This window comes from Telmatherina bonti (genome assembly GCF_933228915.1).
Source record: "Telmatherina bonti genome assembly, chromosome: 17".
Classification (NCBI taxonomy): Eukaryota; Metazoa; Chordata; class Actinopteri; order Atheriniformes; family Telmatherinidae; genus Telmatherina; species Telmatherina bonti.
In genome coordinates this window covers 36,849,515-36,869,014 of record NC_136615.1, presented here as the reverse complement: position 1 = coordinate 36,869,014, position 19,500 = coordinate 36,849,515, and the positions used below count along the sequence as shown (strand labels likewise).

At 47.6% G+C, this 19,500-nt stretch overlaps 1 protein-coding gene across 1 annotated transcript in view; it reads left to right on the top strand.

Moving 5' to 3' along the window:
• Positions 1–19,500, top strand: part of dcc (DCC netrin 1 receptor) — a gene marked incomplete at both ends in the record, with an annotated part of 355,940 nt that overhangs the window by 268,821 nt on the left and 67,619 nt on the right. The window contains one exon of the mRNA XM_079256415.1: positions 14,511–14,749. Coding sequence (XP_079112541.1) covers positions 14,511–14,749 — 239 coding nt within the window. The remainder of the gene's footprint in view (positions 1–14,510; positions 14,750–19,500) is intronic.

Sequence of the window (19,500 nt, the reverse complement as noted above, 5' to 3'; positions counted from 1 at the left end):
TCCACACACATCTGGAGTTCCACACACATCTGGAGTTCCACACACATCTGGACCTTCACACACATCTGGAGTTCCACACACATCTGGAGTTCCACACACATCTGGAGTTCCACACACATCTGGACCTTCACACACATCTGGAGTTCCACACACATCTGGAGTTCCACACACATCTGGACCTTCACACACATCTGGAGTTCCACACACATCTGGACCTTCACTCACATGTGGAGTTCCACACACACATCTGGACCTTCACACACATCTGGACCTTCACACACATCTGGACCTTCACACACATCCTGAGTTCCACACACATCTGGACCTTCACTCACATCTGGACCTTCACACACATCTGGAGTTCCACACACATCTGGACCTTCACTCACATCTGGACCTTCACACACATCTGGAGTTCCACACACATCTGGACCTTCACACACATCTGGACCTTCACACACATCTGGACCTTCACTCACATCTGGACCTTCACACACATCTGGAGTTCCACACACATCTGGACCTTCACTCACATCTGGACCTTCACACACATCTGGAGTTCGACACACACATCTGGACCTTCACTCACATCTGGAGTTCCACACACATCTGGACCTTCACTCACATCTGGACCTTCACACACATCCTGAGTTCCACACACATCTGGACCTTCACTCACATCTGGACCTTCACACACATCCTGAGTTCCACACACATCTGGACCTTCACTCACATCTGGACCTTCACACACATCTGGACCTTCACACACATCTGGAGTTCCACACACATCTGGACCTTCACTCACATCTGGAGTTCCACACACATCTGGACCTTCACTCACATCTGGACCTTCACTCACATCTGGAGTTCCACACACATCTGGACCTTCACACACATCTGGAGTTCCACACACATCTGGACCTTCACTCACATCTGGAGTTCCACACACATCTGGACCTTCACACACATCTGGACCTTCACACACATCTGGAGTTCCACACACATCTGGACCTTCACTCACATCTGGAGTTCCACACACATCTGGACCTTCACTCACATCTGGAGTTCCACACACATCTGGACCTTCACTCACATCTGGAGTTCCACACACATCTGGACCTTCACACACATCTGGAGTTCCACACACATCTGGACCTTCACACACATCTGGAGTTCCACACACATCTGGACCTTCACTCACATGTGGAGTTCCACACACATCTGGACCTTCACTCACATCTGGACCTTCACACACATCTGGACCTTCACACACATCTGGAGTTCCACACACATCTGGACCTTCACTCACATGTGGAGTTCCACACACACATCTGGACCTTCACACACATCTGGACCTTCACACACATCTGGAGTTCCACACACATCTGGACCTTCACTCACATGTGGAGTTCCACACACACATCTGGACCTTCACACACATCTGGACCTTCACACACATCTGGACCTTCACACACATCTGGAGTTCCACACACATCTGGACCTTCACTCACATCTGGAGTTCCACACACATCTGGACCTTCACTCACATCTGGAGTTGCACACACATCTGGACCTTCACTCACATCTGGACCTTCACACACATCTGGAGTTCCACACACATCTGGACCTTCACTCAAATCTGGAGTTGCACACACATCTGGACCTTCACTCACATCTGGACCTTCACACACATCTGGAGTTCCACGCACATCTGGACCTTCACTCACATCTGGAGTTCCACACACATCTGGACCTTCACACACATCTGGAGTTCCACACACATCTGGAGTTCCACACACATCTGGAGTTCCACACACATCTGGACCTTCACTCACATCTGGAGTTCCACACACATCTGGACCTTCACACACATCTGGAGTTCCACACACATCTGGAGTTCCACACACATCTGGACCTTCACACACATCTGGAGTTCCACACACATCTGGACCTTCACTCACATGTGGAGTTCCACACACACATCTGGACCTTCACACACATCTGGACCTTCACACACATCTGGACCTTCACACACATCTGGAGTTCCACACACATCTGGAGTTCCACACACATCTGGACCTTCACTCACATCTGGAGTTGCACACACATCTGGACCTTCACACACATCTGGACCTTCACTCACATGTGGAGTTCCACACACACATCTGGACCTTCACACACATCTGGACCTTCACACACATCTGGACCTTCACACACATCTGGAGTTCCACACACATCTGGAGTTCCACACACATCTGGACCTTCACTCACATCTGGAGTTCCACACACATCTGGACCTTCACTCACATCTGGAGTTGCACACACATCTGGACCTTCACACACATCTGGACCTTCACACACATCTGGAGTTCCACACACATCTGGACCTTCACACACATCTGGAGTTCCACACACATCTGGACCTTCACTCACATCTGGAGTTCCACACACATCTGGACCTTCACTCACATCTGGACCTTCACTCACATCTGGAGTTCCACACACATCTGGACCTTCACACACATCTGGAGTTCCACACACATCTGGACCTTCACACACATCTGGAGTTCCACACACATCTGGACCTTCACTCACATGTGGAGTTCCACACACACATCTGGACCTTCACACACATCTGGACCTTCACACACATCTGGAGTTCCACACACATCTGGACCTTCACTCACATGTGGAGTTCCACACACACATCTGGACCTTCACACACATCTGGACCTTCACACACATCTGGACCTTCACACACATCTGGAGTTCCACACACATCTGGACCTTCACTCACATCTGGAGTTCCACACACATCTGGACCTTCACTCACATCTGGACCTTCACACACATCTGGAGTTCCACACACATCTGGACCTTCACTCACATCTGGAGTTGCACACACATCTGGACCTTCACTCACATCTGGACCTTCACTCACATCTGGAGTTCCACACACATCTGGACCTTCACTCACATCTGGACCTTCACACACATCTGGAGTTCCACACACATCTGGACCTTTACTCACATCTGGACCTTCACACACATCTGGACCTTCACTCACATCTGGACCTTCACACACATCTGGAGTTCCACACACATCTGGACCTTCACTCACATCTGGACCTTCACACACATCTGGAGTTCCACACACATCTGGACCTTCACTCACATCTGGACCTTCACACACATCTGGACCTTCACTCACATCTGGAGTTCCACACACATCTGGACCTTCACACACATCTGGACCTTCACTCACATCTGGACCTTCACTCACATCTGGAGTTCCACACACATCTGGACCTTCACACACATCTGGAGTTCCACACACATCTGGAGTTCCACACACATCTGGACCTTCACACACATCTGGAGTTCCACACACATCTGGACCTTCACTCACATGTGGAGTTCCACACACACATCTGGACCTTCACACACATCTGGACCTTCACACACATCTGGACCTTCACACACATCTGGAGTTCCACACACATCTGTACCTTCACTCACATGTGGAGTTCCACACACACATCTGGACCTTCACACACATCTGGACCTTCACACACATCTGGACCTTCACACACATCTGGAGTTCCACACACATCTGGACCTTCACACACATCTGGAGTTCCACACACATCTGGACCTTCACTCACATCTGGAGTTCCACACACATCTGGACCTTCACTCACATCTGGAGTTCCACACACATCTGGAGTTGCACACACATCTGGACCTTCACTCACATCTGGACCTTCACTCACATCTGGAGTTCCACACACATCTGGACCTTCACACACATCTGGACCTTCACTCACATCTGGACCTTCACTCACATCTGGAGTTCCACACACATCTGGACCTTCACTCACATCTGGAGTTCCACACACATCTGGACCTTCACTCACATCTGGAGTTCCACACACATCTGGAGTTGCACACACATCTGGACCTTCACTCACATCTGGAGTTCCACACACATCTGGACCTTCACTCACATCTGGAGTTCCACACACATCTGGAGTTGCACACACATCTGGACCTTCACACACATCTGGACCTTCACTCACATCTGGAGTTGCACACACATCTGGACCTTCACTCACATCTGGACCTTCACTCACATCTGGACCTTCACACACATCTGGACCTTCACTCACATCTGGAGTTGCACACACACATCTGGACCTTCACTCACATCTGGAGTTGCACACACATCTGGACCTTCACTCACATCTGGAGTTGCACACACATCTGGACCTTCACTCACATCTGGAGTTCCACACACATCTGGAGTTCCACACACATCTGGACCTTCACTCACATCTGGAGTTGCACACACATCTGGACCTTCACTCACATGTGGAGTTGCACACACACATCTGGAGTTGCATACACACACATGTGGAGTTGCACACATCTCAGACACCTCCTGGGAGATGATGTTGGGAGCGGTTATGCTGCCTTCTCATTGGCCCGTTGCCCCCACACTGCAGAGGCAGAGCAGGTCTCTAATCTGCAGCCGAGCCGTTTAATCAGCAACTGGAGGACCTGAGAGCGATCAGGCGGTGAAGGAGGAGAGGGGTAAGAGCAGGAAAGGACAGCAGGAGATGAGAGGTAGAGGAACACGTCGGCTGAACATGACAGAGAGTTGAGAGGAAACAGGTTCCAGGGTTAAAATGAAGTAAAAGAAGACATGTGCAGCAGAAAGATGTGTAGAAAGCGATGAGATGTGATACCAGATCGATTCTGCCTGCAGGCCGGGTCGGCACCACATCGGAAATCATTTAGTTTTGCAACGGGTACCAGCTAGCCACAGCAGTGAATTCAGTTCAACTTTATTTATAGATAGATAAAAGGAGCCCATCCACATAAATCTAGTTTATCATGCTGGGGTTCGAATGGACCAGAACCAGGATCTCATGGCAATGGAGCAGTTCACAGGCAAAAACTGCATCCTGGTATTTCTATTATATTCTAGCCTGCAGACATGGAGCAGACGCTTTTCTCCAAAGCAGCTGAGTGAAAACAGCGTGAGCAAGACGGGAACAAGGCGAGGGAGACCCAACGCTGCCGCTTTCAGAACGGATAACTGGGGTTACAGATCCCATCGCTACGTCTCTCAGGATGGTTGATAAAAGCATCTTCAGAGCGCTGCAGCCACATGGAGGGTTCAGGTTGTGGCCACAGTTTGGGTATCCACGACCACGCTGTCCAGGGGGGTCGCGTTTGCCGTCCGAGAGGTCGCTAAGAGGTCGCGTTCGCTGTCCGAGAGGTCGCGTTTGCCGTCCGAGAGGTCGCTAAGAGGTCGCGTTCGCCGTCCGAGAGGTCGCTAAGAGGTCGCGTTCGCCGTCCGAGAGGTCGCGTTCGCCGTCCGAGAGGTCGCGTTCGCCGTCCGAGAGGTCGCGTTCGCCGTCCGAGAGGTCGCGTTTGACGTCCGAGAGGTCGCGTTCGCCGTCCGAGAGGTCGCGTTTGACGTCCGAGAGGTCGCTAAGAGGTCGCGTTTGACGTCCGAGAGGTCGCGTTTGACGTCCGAGAGGTCGCTAAGAGGTCGCGTTTGCCGTCCGAGAGGTCGCGTTTGCCGTCCGAGAGGTCGCGTTCGACGTCCGAGAGGTCGCGTTTGACGTCCGAGAGGTCGCGTTCGACGTCCGAGAGGTCGCGTTTGACGTCCGAGAGGTCGCTAAGAGGTCGCGTTTGCCGTCCGAGAGGTCGCGTTCGACGTCCGAGAGGTCGCGTTCGCCGTCCGAGAGGTCGCGTTCGCCGTCCGAGAGGTCGCGTTTGCCGTCCGAGAGGTCGCGTTCGACGTCCGAGAGGTCGCGTTTGACGTCCGAGAGGTCGCTAAGAGGTCGCGTTTGCCGTCCGAGAGGTCGCGTTTGCCGTCCGAGAGGTCGCGTTCGACGTCCGAGAGGTCGCGTTCGCCGTCCGAGAGGTCGCGTTTGCCGTCCGAGAGGTCGCGTTCGACGTCCGAGAGGTCGCGTTTGACGTCCGAGAGGTCGCTAAGAGGTCGCGTTTGCCGTCCGAGAGGTCGCGTTCGCCGTCCGAGAGGTCGCGTTCGACGTCCGAGAGGTCGCGTTTGACGTCCGAGAGGTCGCTAAGAGGTCGCGTTTGCCGTCCGAGAGGTCGCGTTCGACGTCCGAGAGGTCGCGTTCGCCGTCCGAGAGGTCGCTAAGAGGTCGCGTTTGCCGTCCGAGAGGTCGCGTTCGACGTCCGAGAGGTCGCGTTCGCCGTCCGAGAGGTCGCTAAGAGGTCGCGTTTGCCGTCCGAGAGGTCGCGTTCGACGTCCGAGAGGTCGCGTTCGCCGTCCGAGAGGTCGCTAAGAGGTCGCGTCCGCCGTCCGAGAGGTCGCGTTCGACGTCCGAGAGGTCGCGTTCGACGTCCGAGAGGTCGCTAAGAGGTCGCGTCCGCCGTCCGAGAAGTCGCTGACAGGTTGCTGACAGGTCGCGGCCACCGTCCGAGAGGTCGCGGCATAGATAGAACGGAGTCACTTGAGTGACGTCGGGAAGGACAGAATTTAACCATAAAGTCGCAGCTGGGTTGCAGGGGGCCGGAGCTGAAGTCCGTCCTCCAAGTCAAATAAATCATTTCAGTTCGAAGCGGCAGTAGCGCCGTGGACCACAGATCATCTTCGCAGCTTGCAATGCTGACTCATAAGTTCCGACATGCCCGACACATCATTTATTTTCATTTATTTATTTACTTGATCCATGGGACAGTACACAAACAACATTAACCCCGCAGGGAAAGATGCTAATTTCCACCTGTAGTCCCAGAGCAGGCTGAAGATGCGTTGGGATACTTCAAGGGTATAAAAAACACAACACATAAAAAAATTCCCAACATTACATACAATAAGCTTCCAATTATTAACCATAGCCTCTACAAACAAGGCTGCCACCATAGCACATTCGAAGTAATGAGTAATGGGTACAAGAGCCGAGAGCTGCCATCGATTCAGCAAGTGTGAAAACTCACTAAAATTTGTACATTTCAGAAGCTCCGTAGGTAACTTGTTCCATTGGTTCATTGCAACATAAGAGAATGCTGATCTTCCAAAAGCAGAGTTGAGTTTTCTTATATAGCACTCTCCCCGGAGAGATGTCCGAGTGTCTCGAGAAGAAACTTCAGAACACAGAGGGATAAAAGTCTTCAGTGGTGGAGCAACAGTGCCATGAATGATCCTAAACAATAAGCATAGATTAGAATATCTAATACAATTCTCAAAACTTAAAATACTATATTTAGTAAGAATTTTGCAATGATGATAAATTCGTGATTTTTTATCATGAATTTTAAGAGAACTTTTGAATAGTGATTCAAGAGGATTAAGAATAGTAACACATGCCTGTGACCAAGCTGTCATACAATATCGGAAATGTGAAAAAATCATTGCATTTAGATATACATACGATGCTTCAGTGGTTAGTGAGTTTTTAATATACCGATAGGTTGAAAGATTAAATTTTAAAGTATTAGTTAACTTTTTAATATGTTTCTTAAAGTTTAAGTTCGAATCAAGAATTACACCTAAATACTTGTATTGTTCGACATTTTGAATAGGTTGACCTTCTATCATGACTTTAGGACAATTATGAAGTTTCAAACTTTTTGTAAAATACATAGAAACAGTTTTTTCGACATTTAAAGTTAGGCAAGAATTTTGCCAGTTTGAAACTTTTCTCATTTCTGTTGTAAGTTTTTGAGCCACCTCTTCCACAGTATCACCATGTGTGTACACTACAGTATCATCAGCATACATTATTATTTTGGCATTGCAAATGTTTGGAAGATCATTAATATAGAGTGTGAACAGCAGTGGCCCAAGAAAAGAGCCCTGCGGTACACCTATACTGCAGGCTTGCAGTGGAGATGTTACATTATTCACTGTGACACACTGTTGTCTGTCACTGAGATAAGCTTGAATACAGTTAATTGTATTTTCATGCAAACAAAATTTTGACAATTTATTTAGTAATACTGCATGATTCACAGTATCAAAAGCCTTACGCAAATCAAGAAAGACAGCTCCTACCACTCCTCCCCCATCAAGTCTGGTTTTAATCTCTTCTGTTAGATAGCAGCAGGCAGTCTCTGTTGAGTATTGTTTTCTGAACCCAAATTGGAGTGGGTGTAACATCTCCAGAGAATTAAGGTGGTCCATGAGCTGCTCTGCTGCCACTTTTTCCAGGACTTTTGAGATTGAGGGAAGAATGCTTATTGGCCGATAGTTTGAGACCTGGAGCTTGTCTCCTGACTTGTATATATGGCTTGATTATAGCTGTTTTCAGTACATCAGAGCTGGGCCTTTAATATGCATCCACTATATCAGTGCAGAGCTAAAAGTCTGGGTCGGTCCAGCAGGTCTGGGTCGGTCCAGCGGGTCTGGGTCGGTCCAGCGGGTCTGGGTCGGTCCAGCGGGTCTGGGTCGGTCCAGCAGGTCTGGGCCTGTCCAGTGGGTCTGGGTCGGTCCAGCAGGTCTGGGTCGGTCCAGCAGGTCTGGGTCGGTCCAGCGGGTCTGGGTCGGTCCAGCAGTAGAAAGGGTCTGGGTCGGTCCAGCAGTAGAAAGGGTCTGGGTCGGTCCAGCGGGTCTGGGTCGGTCCTGATCTGAAATGTAATTTCTCCTTATGTACTTCATGGAGTCGGTTTGGTTTCTGGTGTTTACCCGACCTTAGTGGATCTCACATGTTCTACCTGTCTGTCTATATAAGTCTGGTTTTCTCTCCAGTCCTGGTCCAGGTCTATATAAGTCTGGTTTTCTCTCCAGTCCTGGTCCAGGTCTATATAAGTCTGGTTTTCTCTCCAGTCCTGGTCCAGGTTTATAAATGTCTGGTTTTCTCTCCAGTCCTGGTCCAGGTCTATATAAGTCTGGTTTTCTCTCCAGTCCTGGTCCAGGTCTATATAAGTCTGGTTTTCTCTCCAGTCCTGGTCCAGGTCTATATAAGTCTGGTTTTCTCTCCAGTCCTGGTCCAGGTCTATATAAGTCTGGTTTTCTCTCCAGTCCTGGTCCAGGTCTATATAAGTCTGGTTTTCTCTCCAGTCCTGGTCCAGGTCTATATAAGTCTGGTTTTCTCTTCAGTCCTGGTCCAGGTCTATATAAGTCTGGTTTTCTCTCCAGTCCTGGTCCAGGTCTATGTTTTAGGCTTTGAGTTTGCTGTTTCTCTGTGTTGGCTACATCAGATCGCTGTGTGGACTTTCCCCGTTAATCCAGCCTGTATTTTTCTGTTGAGAATAAAGCCGACATGAACTTTTGCAAACATCTTCCGTACTGCACCACGACACTGAACCTTAGGACTCCACCACCTGCCAAATCCACACCGAACAGCCATATTTATTCCTTTAGAACTTCCACATCGTAGCTTATCAGTGGACACCACCGATCTCGTAAAAAGCTTGGAGCCGGGCCACCGGACCACTTCCCTATACACCCCGTCCAGCCCAACACCCCACAATTCAATTCAGTTCAACTTTATTTATATAGCGTCAAATCACGGCAATGCCATCTCAAGATGCTTTACAGACAGAGAGGAAAACATAATGAAAGCCAATTCATAACAGCCTATATAAGGAAACCAACAGATTGAGTTGAGTCCAACTCAATCTCCCATCCTGAGCAAGCACACTGGCGACAGTGGGAAGGAAAAAACTCCCTTTTAACAGGAAGGAAACCTCCGGCAGAACCCGGCTCAAGGACAGGCAGCCATCTGCCTCTGCTGTGTGGGGGGAAGAGGACAGCACTGAGCCGTCTCAGTACTATGATGAGCTCTAAATCCTGACTGAAACTCCTCGCATAAATTATTTCTGCTCAGGTGGGCATGTAGCTGAGCTGAAACTATTTTCTCCAGAATTTTGGACATAAACGGGAGGTTAGATATAGGTCTATAATTTGCTATCACCTCTGGATCCAGAGATTGCTTTTTAAGTAAAGGCTTGATTACAGCAGTTTTAAATGATTGTGGTACATATCCTGTCACTAAAGACATATTGATAAGATTTAGTAGTTATGTATTAATTAAAGGGAAAATGTCCTTAAAGAGGCTCGTTGGGAGAGGGTCTAAGATACAGGTGGATGATTTAGATGAAGCTATTATTTTAGTTAATTCAGAGGGTTGGACAGGACAGAAACTATTTAGACACAAGTCAGATCCTGGTTCTAAGGATGCTTCGGAGACCACAACAGGCTCAACATTATAGGTAGAAGGAAGAGTATTGTGAATTTGATCTCTAATAGTGTCAATTTTATTCCTGAAAAAATACATGAAATCATCACAGCTAAGTGAGAAAGGAATACATGGCTCCACAGCGCTCCGGCTCCTAGTAAGCCTGGCTACAGTGCTGAAAAGAAATCGAGGGTTGTTTTTGTTTTCCTCTATCAATGATGAATAATAAGCTGTTCTTGCCGTACGTAAGGCTTTTTTGTATACGATTAAACTTTCTTTCCAGGTTAAGTGAGACTCCTCTAGTCCTGATGAACGCCATCTGTTTTCCAAACGCCTTGACGCCTGTTTTAGAGCTCGAAGCTGGGAATTAAACCAGGGAGCCTTCATAATCTTACCTAATTTCTTCTTCTTTAGGGGAGCAACATTATCCAAGGTTGTACGCATTGAAGCTGTTATAGTATCAGCATGTTGATCAATCTGAGCAGGAGTAAGGCTTAAAGGGGGACTCTCAGTCATGCTAACACATGGTAGAGGTGAAAAAATGGATTCAATTGATTGAATAAATTTTGTAATATTATTGTCTGATAAACATCTACTATAGTAGAATTTATTTTTGGTCAGTGAGTAATCAAATAAAGTGAATTCAAAGGTTAATAAGAAGTGATCGGACAAGACAGGGTTATGAGGAAAAACTTTGAGCTTATCAGTCTCAATACCAGATGTTAGAACAAGATCAAGAGTGTGACCATGAGAGTGAGTGGCTCCATGGACATTTTGTGAAAACCCAACTGAGTTTAGAATAGAGCTAAAGGAAATGTTTAAACTATCATTTTCATCATCAACATGAATATTAAAATCACCTAGTACAATGACCTTATCAGTAGTCAGCACTAACTCAGACAAGAGATCAGAGAATTCGGTCAGAAACTCGGAGTAAGGTCCAGGTGGGCGATACACTAATGCTAAAAGGAGCGGTTTCTCTCAATTCCATTTTGGATGAGATAAATTTAATGTCAGGAATTCAAAGGATTTATAGTTAGTTTTGTGCTTAGGATTAATTAATAATTCTGACTGAAAAATAGCTGCAACACCTCCTCCTCTGCCTGTAGTTCTAGGAATGTGAAAGTTTAAATAGTTAGCTGGCGTAGCTTCATTAATACTAACATAATCCTCTTGCTGTAACCAGGTTTCCGTAAGACAGAATAAATCAATGTGGTGATCACCTATCAAGTCATTGACTAATAAAGACTTATTTGGGAGGGATCTGATATTCAGTAGGCCACACTTTATTGTCTTATTTTCAGAGTTTATTAGATCCATTGTTTTTATTTTTATGAGGTTTTCACGATTAACCCCAGAAGTGTTCTTGTGTTGTTTAATTCTTACTGCTGGGGAGGTGTATAAGGTCAGAATGGGGTTTTGGGTGGGCGGCGGCAGGTGGGAAGCTGCAGAAAAGTGTGTAGGACTACAATTCTGCCTCCTGGTCCCAACCCTGAGTTGTCAATTTAGCTGACTAATAAGAGAGTCCATATTGCTAGATAAGAGAGCGGCTCCATCCAACGTGGGATGGATGCCATCTCTCCTAATAAGACCAGGCTTTCCCCAAAAAGCGCTCCAACTATCTATAAAACCCACGTTGTTATCGTGAACACAAACATCTGCTGTTAGTGGTCTTGTCACGGCTCATCCAGGTTTTATCTGGATTTGTAGGAACTGATGTGAAGGTGTTCCACCCACGTGCAATAGAAGCAAATCCTGGAGAGAGAGAGAAAAAGTTCTGAGGAATGAGGGGTGTGCTGTGAAGCCATAGCGTCACTGTAACAACAGAGATATGAGTGGAGGTATGATGGAGAAGAACTCTTCAAGGGTTGAATCTCCTCCTTGTTGGGGTGCGTAGAGGATCTGGGTGATGTCAGGAGATCCGGGTGGAAGAGTGCCAGCGGTTTGAACCAGTGATGGTTATCTGTTGTAGAGCGGACAGGCTGCAAAACGTCGGCAGCTGGAGAAACACGTGAGGTCAGGAGAATTCAGCAGGAAAGTTTCTGGAAAAACAGAAATTCTGAAAATTTGCACAAAGGATCTTCAGGATATTTTGAAGTGATCGCTGGAAGGCTCGGGTTTACCAGGGCTCAGCGCTGAAGCGATGAAGGACTGGCAGCCAGCTCCTGATATAGTGAAGGGGAAGGATCACTAATCATCTACAGGCGTGTAGGACAGCACACCTGAAGGTGGAAAGTCACCCTCCAAGAGAAAATCCAGAAGCACTTTCTTGTGGAACTTGAAAAACTCCCACAAAAACCAATCCAGATCACTGACACTGAATAGTACAAATAGTCTAATATTAGTATATACTAGTAGGATGTAACATGTTTGTGTCTTTATGCAACTTTAGGAATGTGTGAAATGATGAAACATCATGAATATATTCCTGCAAGATCATTTGCATTATAGTAAACAAGAAACATCACTGTAAGATGTAACGTGTTTTCTGTACCACATACACACAGATATGTTTCCTTCTTCCTGTAGATCTAACATCATAGCTCTAGGATGTGCAAAGTAGCTTTCTGTTTATTTACCTGCTCATTCCGGTTCTTTCTGTCAAAACACCCTGCTGCCTTCATGTACTCTCTGCATGCTAGTATGACTAAAGCAGACTGTGCTAGCGGGTGCTCTGACTCACCAGTTAACATTGTGCTAGCAGGTGCTCTGACTGACCAGTTAGCATTGTGCTAGCACGTGCTCTGACTGACCAGTTAGCATCGTGCTAGCATGTGCTCTGACTGACCAGTTAGCATTGTGCTAGCAGGTGCTCTGACTGACCAGATAGCATTGTGCTAGCAGGTGCTCTGACTGACCAGTTAGCATTGTGCTAGCATGTGCTCTGACTCACCAGTTAGCATTGTGCTATTATGCGCTCTGACTGACCAGTTAGCATTGTGCTAGCCTGTGCTCTGACTGACCAGTCGGCATTGTGCTAGCATGCGCTCTGACTGACCAGTTAGCATTGTGCTAGTGTACACTCTGACTGACCAGTTAGCATTGTGCTAGCCTGCGCTCTGATTGACCAGTTAGCATTGTGCTAGCGTGCGCGCTAACTGACCAGTTAGCATTTTGATAGCGTGCGCTGTGACCAGTTAGTTAGCATTGTGCTAGCATGTGCTGTGACTGGTTAGTTAGCATTGTGCTAGTGTGTGCTGTGACTGGTTAGTTAGCATTGTGCTAGCGTGCGTGCTAACTGACCAGTTAGCATTGTGCTAGCCTGCGCTCTGATTGACCAGTTAGCATTGTGCTAGCGTGCGCGCTAACTGACCAGTTAGCATTTTGATAGTGTGCGCTGTGACCAGTTAGTTAGCATTGTGCTAGCATGTGCTGTGACTGGTTAGTTAGCATTGTGCTAGTGTGTGCTGTGACTGGTTAGTTAGCATTGTGCTAGCGTGCGCGCTAACTGACCAGTTAGCATTTTGCTAGTGTGTGCTGTGACCAGTTAGTTAGCATTGTGCTAGCATGTGCTGTGACTGGTTAGTTAGCATTGTGCTAGTGTGTACTGTGACTGGTTAGTTAGCATTGTGCTAGTGTGTGCTGTGACTGGTTAGTTAGCATTGTGCTAATGTGTGCTGTGACTGGTTAGTTAGCATTGTGCTAGTGTGTGCTGTGACTGGTTAGTTAGCATTGTGCTAGTGTGTGCTGTGACTGGTTAGTTAGCATTGTGCTAGTGTGTGCTGTGACTGGTTAGTTAGCATTGTTCCAGTGTGTGCTGTGACTGGTTAGCATTGTGCTAGTGTGTGCTGTGACTGGTTAGTTAGCATTGTGCTAGTGTGTGCTGTGACTGGTTAGTTAGCATTGTGCTAGTGTGTGCTGTGACTGGTTAGTTAGCATTGTGCTAGTGTGTGCTGTGACTGGTTAGTTAGCATTGTGCTAGTGTGTGCTGTGACTGGTTAGTTAGCATTGTGCTCGTGTGTGTTGTGACTGGTTAGTTAGCATTGTGCTAGTGTGTGCTGTGACTGGTTAGTTAGCATTGTTGTAGCGTGTGCTGTGACTGGGTGGAGCTACTGGTCCACAGCTCCAGCTTTGCCAACCACTCTGTGGATCTGTGCCTCCACCTAGTCTTTGGATCTTGCTCAGTTTTCTTACTCTTTGTCTCTTCTCTTCTCCTTCCTGTTTTTCATCTCCTCCATTTCCTCCTACTCATTCCATAAATTTAAAATTTGCATGTCATCCTATCATTTCTTTCTATCTTTAATGTGTGCCTCTGTAACTCGGCCATATCCATAAACTGCTTATCCATTACAATGACCTCATTAAAAATGGCCGATCATCCTGTTCACTGCAACCGGCCTCCTTCAGACCCCATAGACCCATTAGAAGATGATCTCTTCCATCTCTTTGATAAATACCCCACTCCCATGCCAGACACCAGCGCTCCCATGATCCCCCCAGTGGGGGTCCAAGCTGTGGCTCTGTCCTCAGACTCGGTCCGAGTTTCCTGGGCTGACAACTCCATGATGAAGAACCAGAAGTCATCAGAGGTCCGGTACTACTCTGTCAAGTGGAAATCCAGCTTCTCTACCAGCGGAAAGTACAAGGTACACACTCGCGTTACCACTACAGATGACTGTGTTTGGATGGGAAAAGCTTCCAACGATTCCCAGCAGCTTTTATGTTTACTCCACCACATGATGACTTTATTCCTTATTTTCCTCTGAGATCTGCACGCAGGATGTGACAGCAAATCAAATCAAACTTTGTATTGTTTTTAAGCACATAAAGTGCTACAGAAACAAAGTGCTTTACATAATAAAACAATTTACATCAAAATAGATAAAAACACACACACCTATAGTCCCCTTTCACCCACCCACAACCACCCTCCCCCGTGCCCTATCAGCCCTATACCAGTTAAAAGATGAAGGCCAGGTCCATGTGTACCAGATGTGCACCAGGTAAGGAAACGAAATGCTCAGGGAGCCTCGACACAAGAAGGTTCTTCTAGTTTAACTCATCAATGCGTCTCTGGTACCGCCTGGTCCTCTTCATCAGGACCTTCTGGTACCGCCTGGTCCTCTTCATCAGGACCTCCTGGTACCGCCTGGTCCTCTTCATCAGGACCTCCTGGTACCGCCTGGTCCTCTTCATCAGGACCTCCTGGTACCGCCTGGTCCTCTTCATCAGGACCTCCTGGTACCGCCTGGTCCTCTTCATCAGGACCTCCTGGTACCGCCTGGTCCTCTTCATCAGGACCTCCTGGTACCGCCTGGTCCTCTTCATCAGGACCTTCTGGTACCGCCTGGTCCTCTTCATCAGGACCTCCTGGTACCGCCTGGTCCTCTTCATCAGGACCTCCTGGTACCGCCTGGTCCTCTTCATCAGGACCTCCTGGTACCGCCTGGTCCTCTTCATCAGGACCTCCTGGTACCGCCTGGTCCTCTTCATCAGGACCTCCTGGTACCGCCTGGTCCTCTTCATCAGGACCTCCTGGTACCGCCTGGTCCTCTTCATCAGGACCTCCTGGTACCGCCTGGTCCTCTTCATCAGGACCTCCTGGTACCGCCTGGTCCTCTTCATCAGGACCTCCTGGTACCGCCTGGTCCTCTTCATCAGGACCTTCTGGTACCAGGTTGTCTTCTTCAACAGTTCCACCTCGTAGAACCGGGTCGTTTTCTTCATCTCTCTGAATCTTGTCTCTTCTTCAGAGCTTTGCTGGATATCCTGAAGATGGTCGTAGACACCAACAACCTTAAATCTCCTTTCTTCCTCATTCTGATTTTCCGTCAGCGTCAGCAAGTCGTCTTCACCGTGTCCACATGCTGCCATGTGATTGGCTAAGATTAGTGTTTACAAGCAGGAGGACAGGCGAAGCTGAGGAAGGCGGTGATGAGTGGACAGATATGTCCATATATTAATCTTTTGGATGGCCTTTCATTTGCAGCTGTGTGATATGGGTGTATACCAGATAATATGTCAATTTAAAGGATTGTGATAGGTTTTGATATGATTTTGTTTCAACTGGATATAGGATTCAACAACTGATATAAAGTGATATCACAAGTGATTTTACACATTCATTTATTCATATCATAATCACAAAAAGCATCTAGAATATCATTTATTATTTCATTTTTTAAGTTAGTGAATAAAAACAAAACTGTTCTTACACCAAACCGCCCAGCTTAAAATATGGCCATTTTCCAAGTAAATGCATGTTTGACGAATGTTTATGGTTATTTAGTGTTAATGTCATTCGCTGGTTTTGGAGATTTTTTTTTTTTTTTTTTTTTTTTTTGTCTTGTCCAGCATTTAAGCAGCAGACTGATGTTCTGGATGCTGTGTTCTGCTGAGCAAATTTATTTTGCCAAGGGGAACTTTTGTAGATGTAATGATCCCCTTGTATTTCTTGATTCTTATTTTATTTTTCAATTTGTTTTGGATAATAGCTTGTATTACAGAGTTTATGCCGCTGGACCCGACCGGAAAGGACAGGAAAGGGGCAGAAAGAGAACAGAAAAGAGAACATAAAAAAAACAAAAAAAAAACAAAAGAAAGAGATCAATGCATACATGTATATGCACATACATACCCACCTACATATATATGTATATACACTCGCACATACATTATATATATACATATATATACGACGAGATTTAAAATCACGTCGTCGGTTTCCATATTCAGCCGTCTGTAGCAGCGTTTAACACCTGAACTTACCGGCTCAGAGTTCACATTAACCACGAGAAGCACGCCACCTTTTATCTCCTCCATTTCCCTGGTTGCCATGGTGACGCAATCATAGAAAACCAGCAGAGAACAGTTTTACATACAGACCAGATGCTGAAGAGTCCAGACCAGATACTGAAGAGTCCAGTCCAGATGCTGAAGAGTCCAGACCAGAAGCTGAAGAGTCCAGTCCAGATGCTGAAGAGTCCAGACCAGAAGCTGAAGAGTCCAGTCCAGAAGCTGAAGAGTCCAGTCCAGATGCTGAAGAGTCCAGTCCAGATGCTGAAGAGTCCAGACCAGAAGCTGAAGAGTCCAGTCCAGAAGCTGAAGAGTCCAGTCCAGATGCTGAAGAGTCCAGTCCAGATGCTGAAGAGTCCAGACCAGAAGCTGAAGAGTCCAGACCAGAAGCTGAAGAGTCCAGTCCAGATGCTGAAGAGTCCAGTCCAGATACTGAAGAGTCCAGTCCAGATGCTGAAGAGTCCAGACCAGATACTGAAGAGTCCAGTCCAGATGCTGAAGAGTCCAGACCAGATACTGAAGAGTCCAGTCCAGATGCTGAAGAGTCCAGACCAGATACTGAAGAGTCCAGTCCAGATGCTGAAGAGTCCAGACCAGATACTGAAGAGTCCAGTCCAGATACTGAAGAGTCCAGACCAGAAGCTGAAGAGTCCAGACCAGATACTGAAGAGTCCAGACCAGATACTGAAGAGTCCAGTCCAGATACTGAAGAGTCCAGACCAGAAGCTGAAGAGTCCAGACCAGAAGCTGAAGAGTCCAGTCCAGATACTGAAGAGTCCAGTCCAGATACTGAAGAGTCCAGACCAGAAGCTGAAGAGTCCAGTCCAGATGCTGAAGAGTCCAGACCAGAAGCTGAAGAGTCCAGACCAGAAGCTGAAGAGTCCAGACCAGAAGCTGAAGAGTCCAGTCCAGATACTGAAGAGTCCAGACCAGATACTGAAGAGTCCAGTCCAGATGCTGAAGAGTCCAGTCCAGATACTGAAGAGTCCAGTCCAGATGCTGAAGAGTCCAGACCAGAAGCTGAAGAGTCCAGTCCAGATGCTGAAGAGTCCAGTCCAGATACTGAAGAGTCCAGACCAGATACTGAAGAGTCCAGACCAGAAGCTGAAGAGTCCAGACCAGATACTGAAGAGTCCAGACCAGATACTGAAGAGTCCAGACCAGAAGCTGAAGAGTCCAGACCAGATACTGAAGAGTCCAGACCAGAAGCTGAAGAGTCCAGTCCAGATACTGAAGAGTCCAGACCAGATACTGAAGAGTCCAGACCAGATGCTGAAGAGTCCAGACCAGAAGCTCAAGAGTCCAGACCAGATGCTGAAGAGTCCAGACCAGATACTGAAGAGTCCAGACCAGAAGCTGAAGAGTCCAGTCCAGATGCTGAAGAGTCCAGACCAGAAGCTGAAGAGTCCAGACCAGATGCTGAAGAGTCCAGACCAGATACTGAAGAGTCCAGTCCAGATACTGAAGAGTCCAGACCAGAAGCTGAAGAGTCCAGTCCAGATGCTGAAGAGTCCAGACCAGAAGCTGAAGAGTCCAGACCAGATGCTGAAGAGTCCAGACCAGATACTGAAGAGTCCAGACCAGATGCTGAAGAGTCCAGTCCAGATACTGAAGAGTCCAGACCAGAAGCTGAAGAGTCCAGTCCAGATGCTGAAGAGTCCAGACCAGATACTGAAGAGTCCAGACCAGAAGCTGAAGAGTCCAGTCCAGATGCTGAAGAGTCCAGACCAGAAGCTGAAGAGTCCAGACCAGATGCTGAAGAGTCCAGACCAGATACTGAAGAGTCCAGACCAGAAGCTGAAGAGTCCAGTCCAGATGCTGAAGAGTCCAGACCAGAAGCTGAAGAGTCCAGACCAGAAGCTGAAGAGTCCAGACCAGATGCTGAAGAGTCCAGACCAGATGCTGAAGAGTCCAGACCAGATGCTGAAGAGTCCAGACCAGATGCTGAAGAGTCCAGACCAGATGCTGAAGAGTCCAGACCAGAAGCTGAAGAGTCCAGACCAGATGCTGAAGAGTCCAGACCAGATGCTGAAGAGTCCAGACCAGAAGCTGAAGAGTCCAGACCAGATGCTGAAGAGTCCAGACCAGATGCTGAAGAGTCCAGACCAGAAGCTGAAGAGTCCAGACCAGATACTGAAGAGTCCAGATGCTGAAGAGTCCAGACCAGATGCTCAAGAGTCCAGACCAGATGCTGAGTTAGTTGTTCCTGCAGAAGTCCAGTCAGCTGATAAAACCTTCATCAGTCCCGTCTCGGACAACTCCAACAGAGGCATGTTTTTCTGAGCGAGCTGAGTTCGATAAGTCTCTCAGCTTCTCCAGGTACTTCAGTCTGTCTGGTGCTGAAAACACACGATAGACATCGCCTTTAAAGCTCATACGCAGACTTACTGGGACAGACTTGCCGGGACAGACTAGCTGGGACAGACTTGCTGGGACAGACTTACTGGGACAGACTTGCTGGGACAGACTTGCTGGGACAGACTTGCTGGGAAAGACTTACTGGGACAGACTTGCCGGGACAGACTTCCTGGGAAAGACTTACTGGGACAGACTTGCCGGGACAGACTTACCGGGACAGACTTACTGGGACAGACTTGCTGGG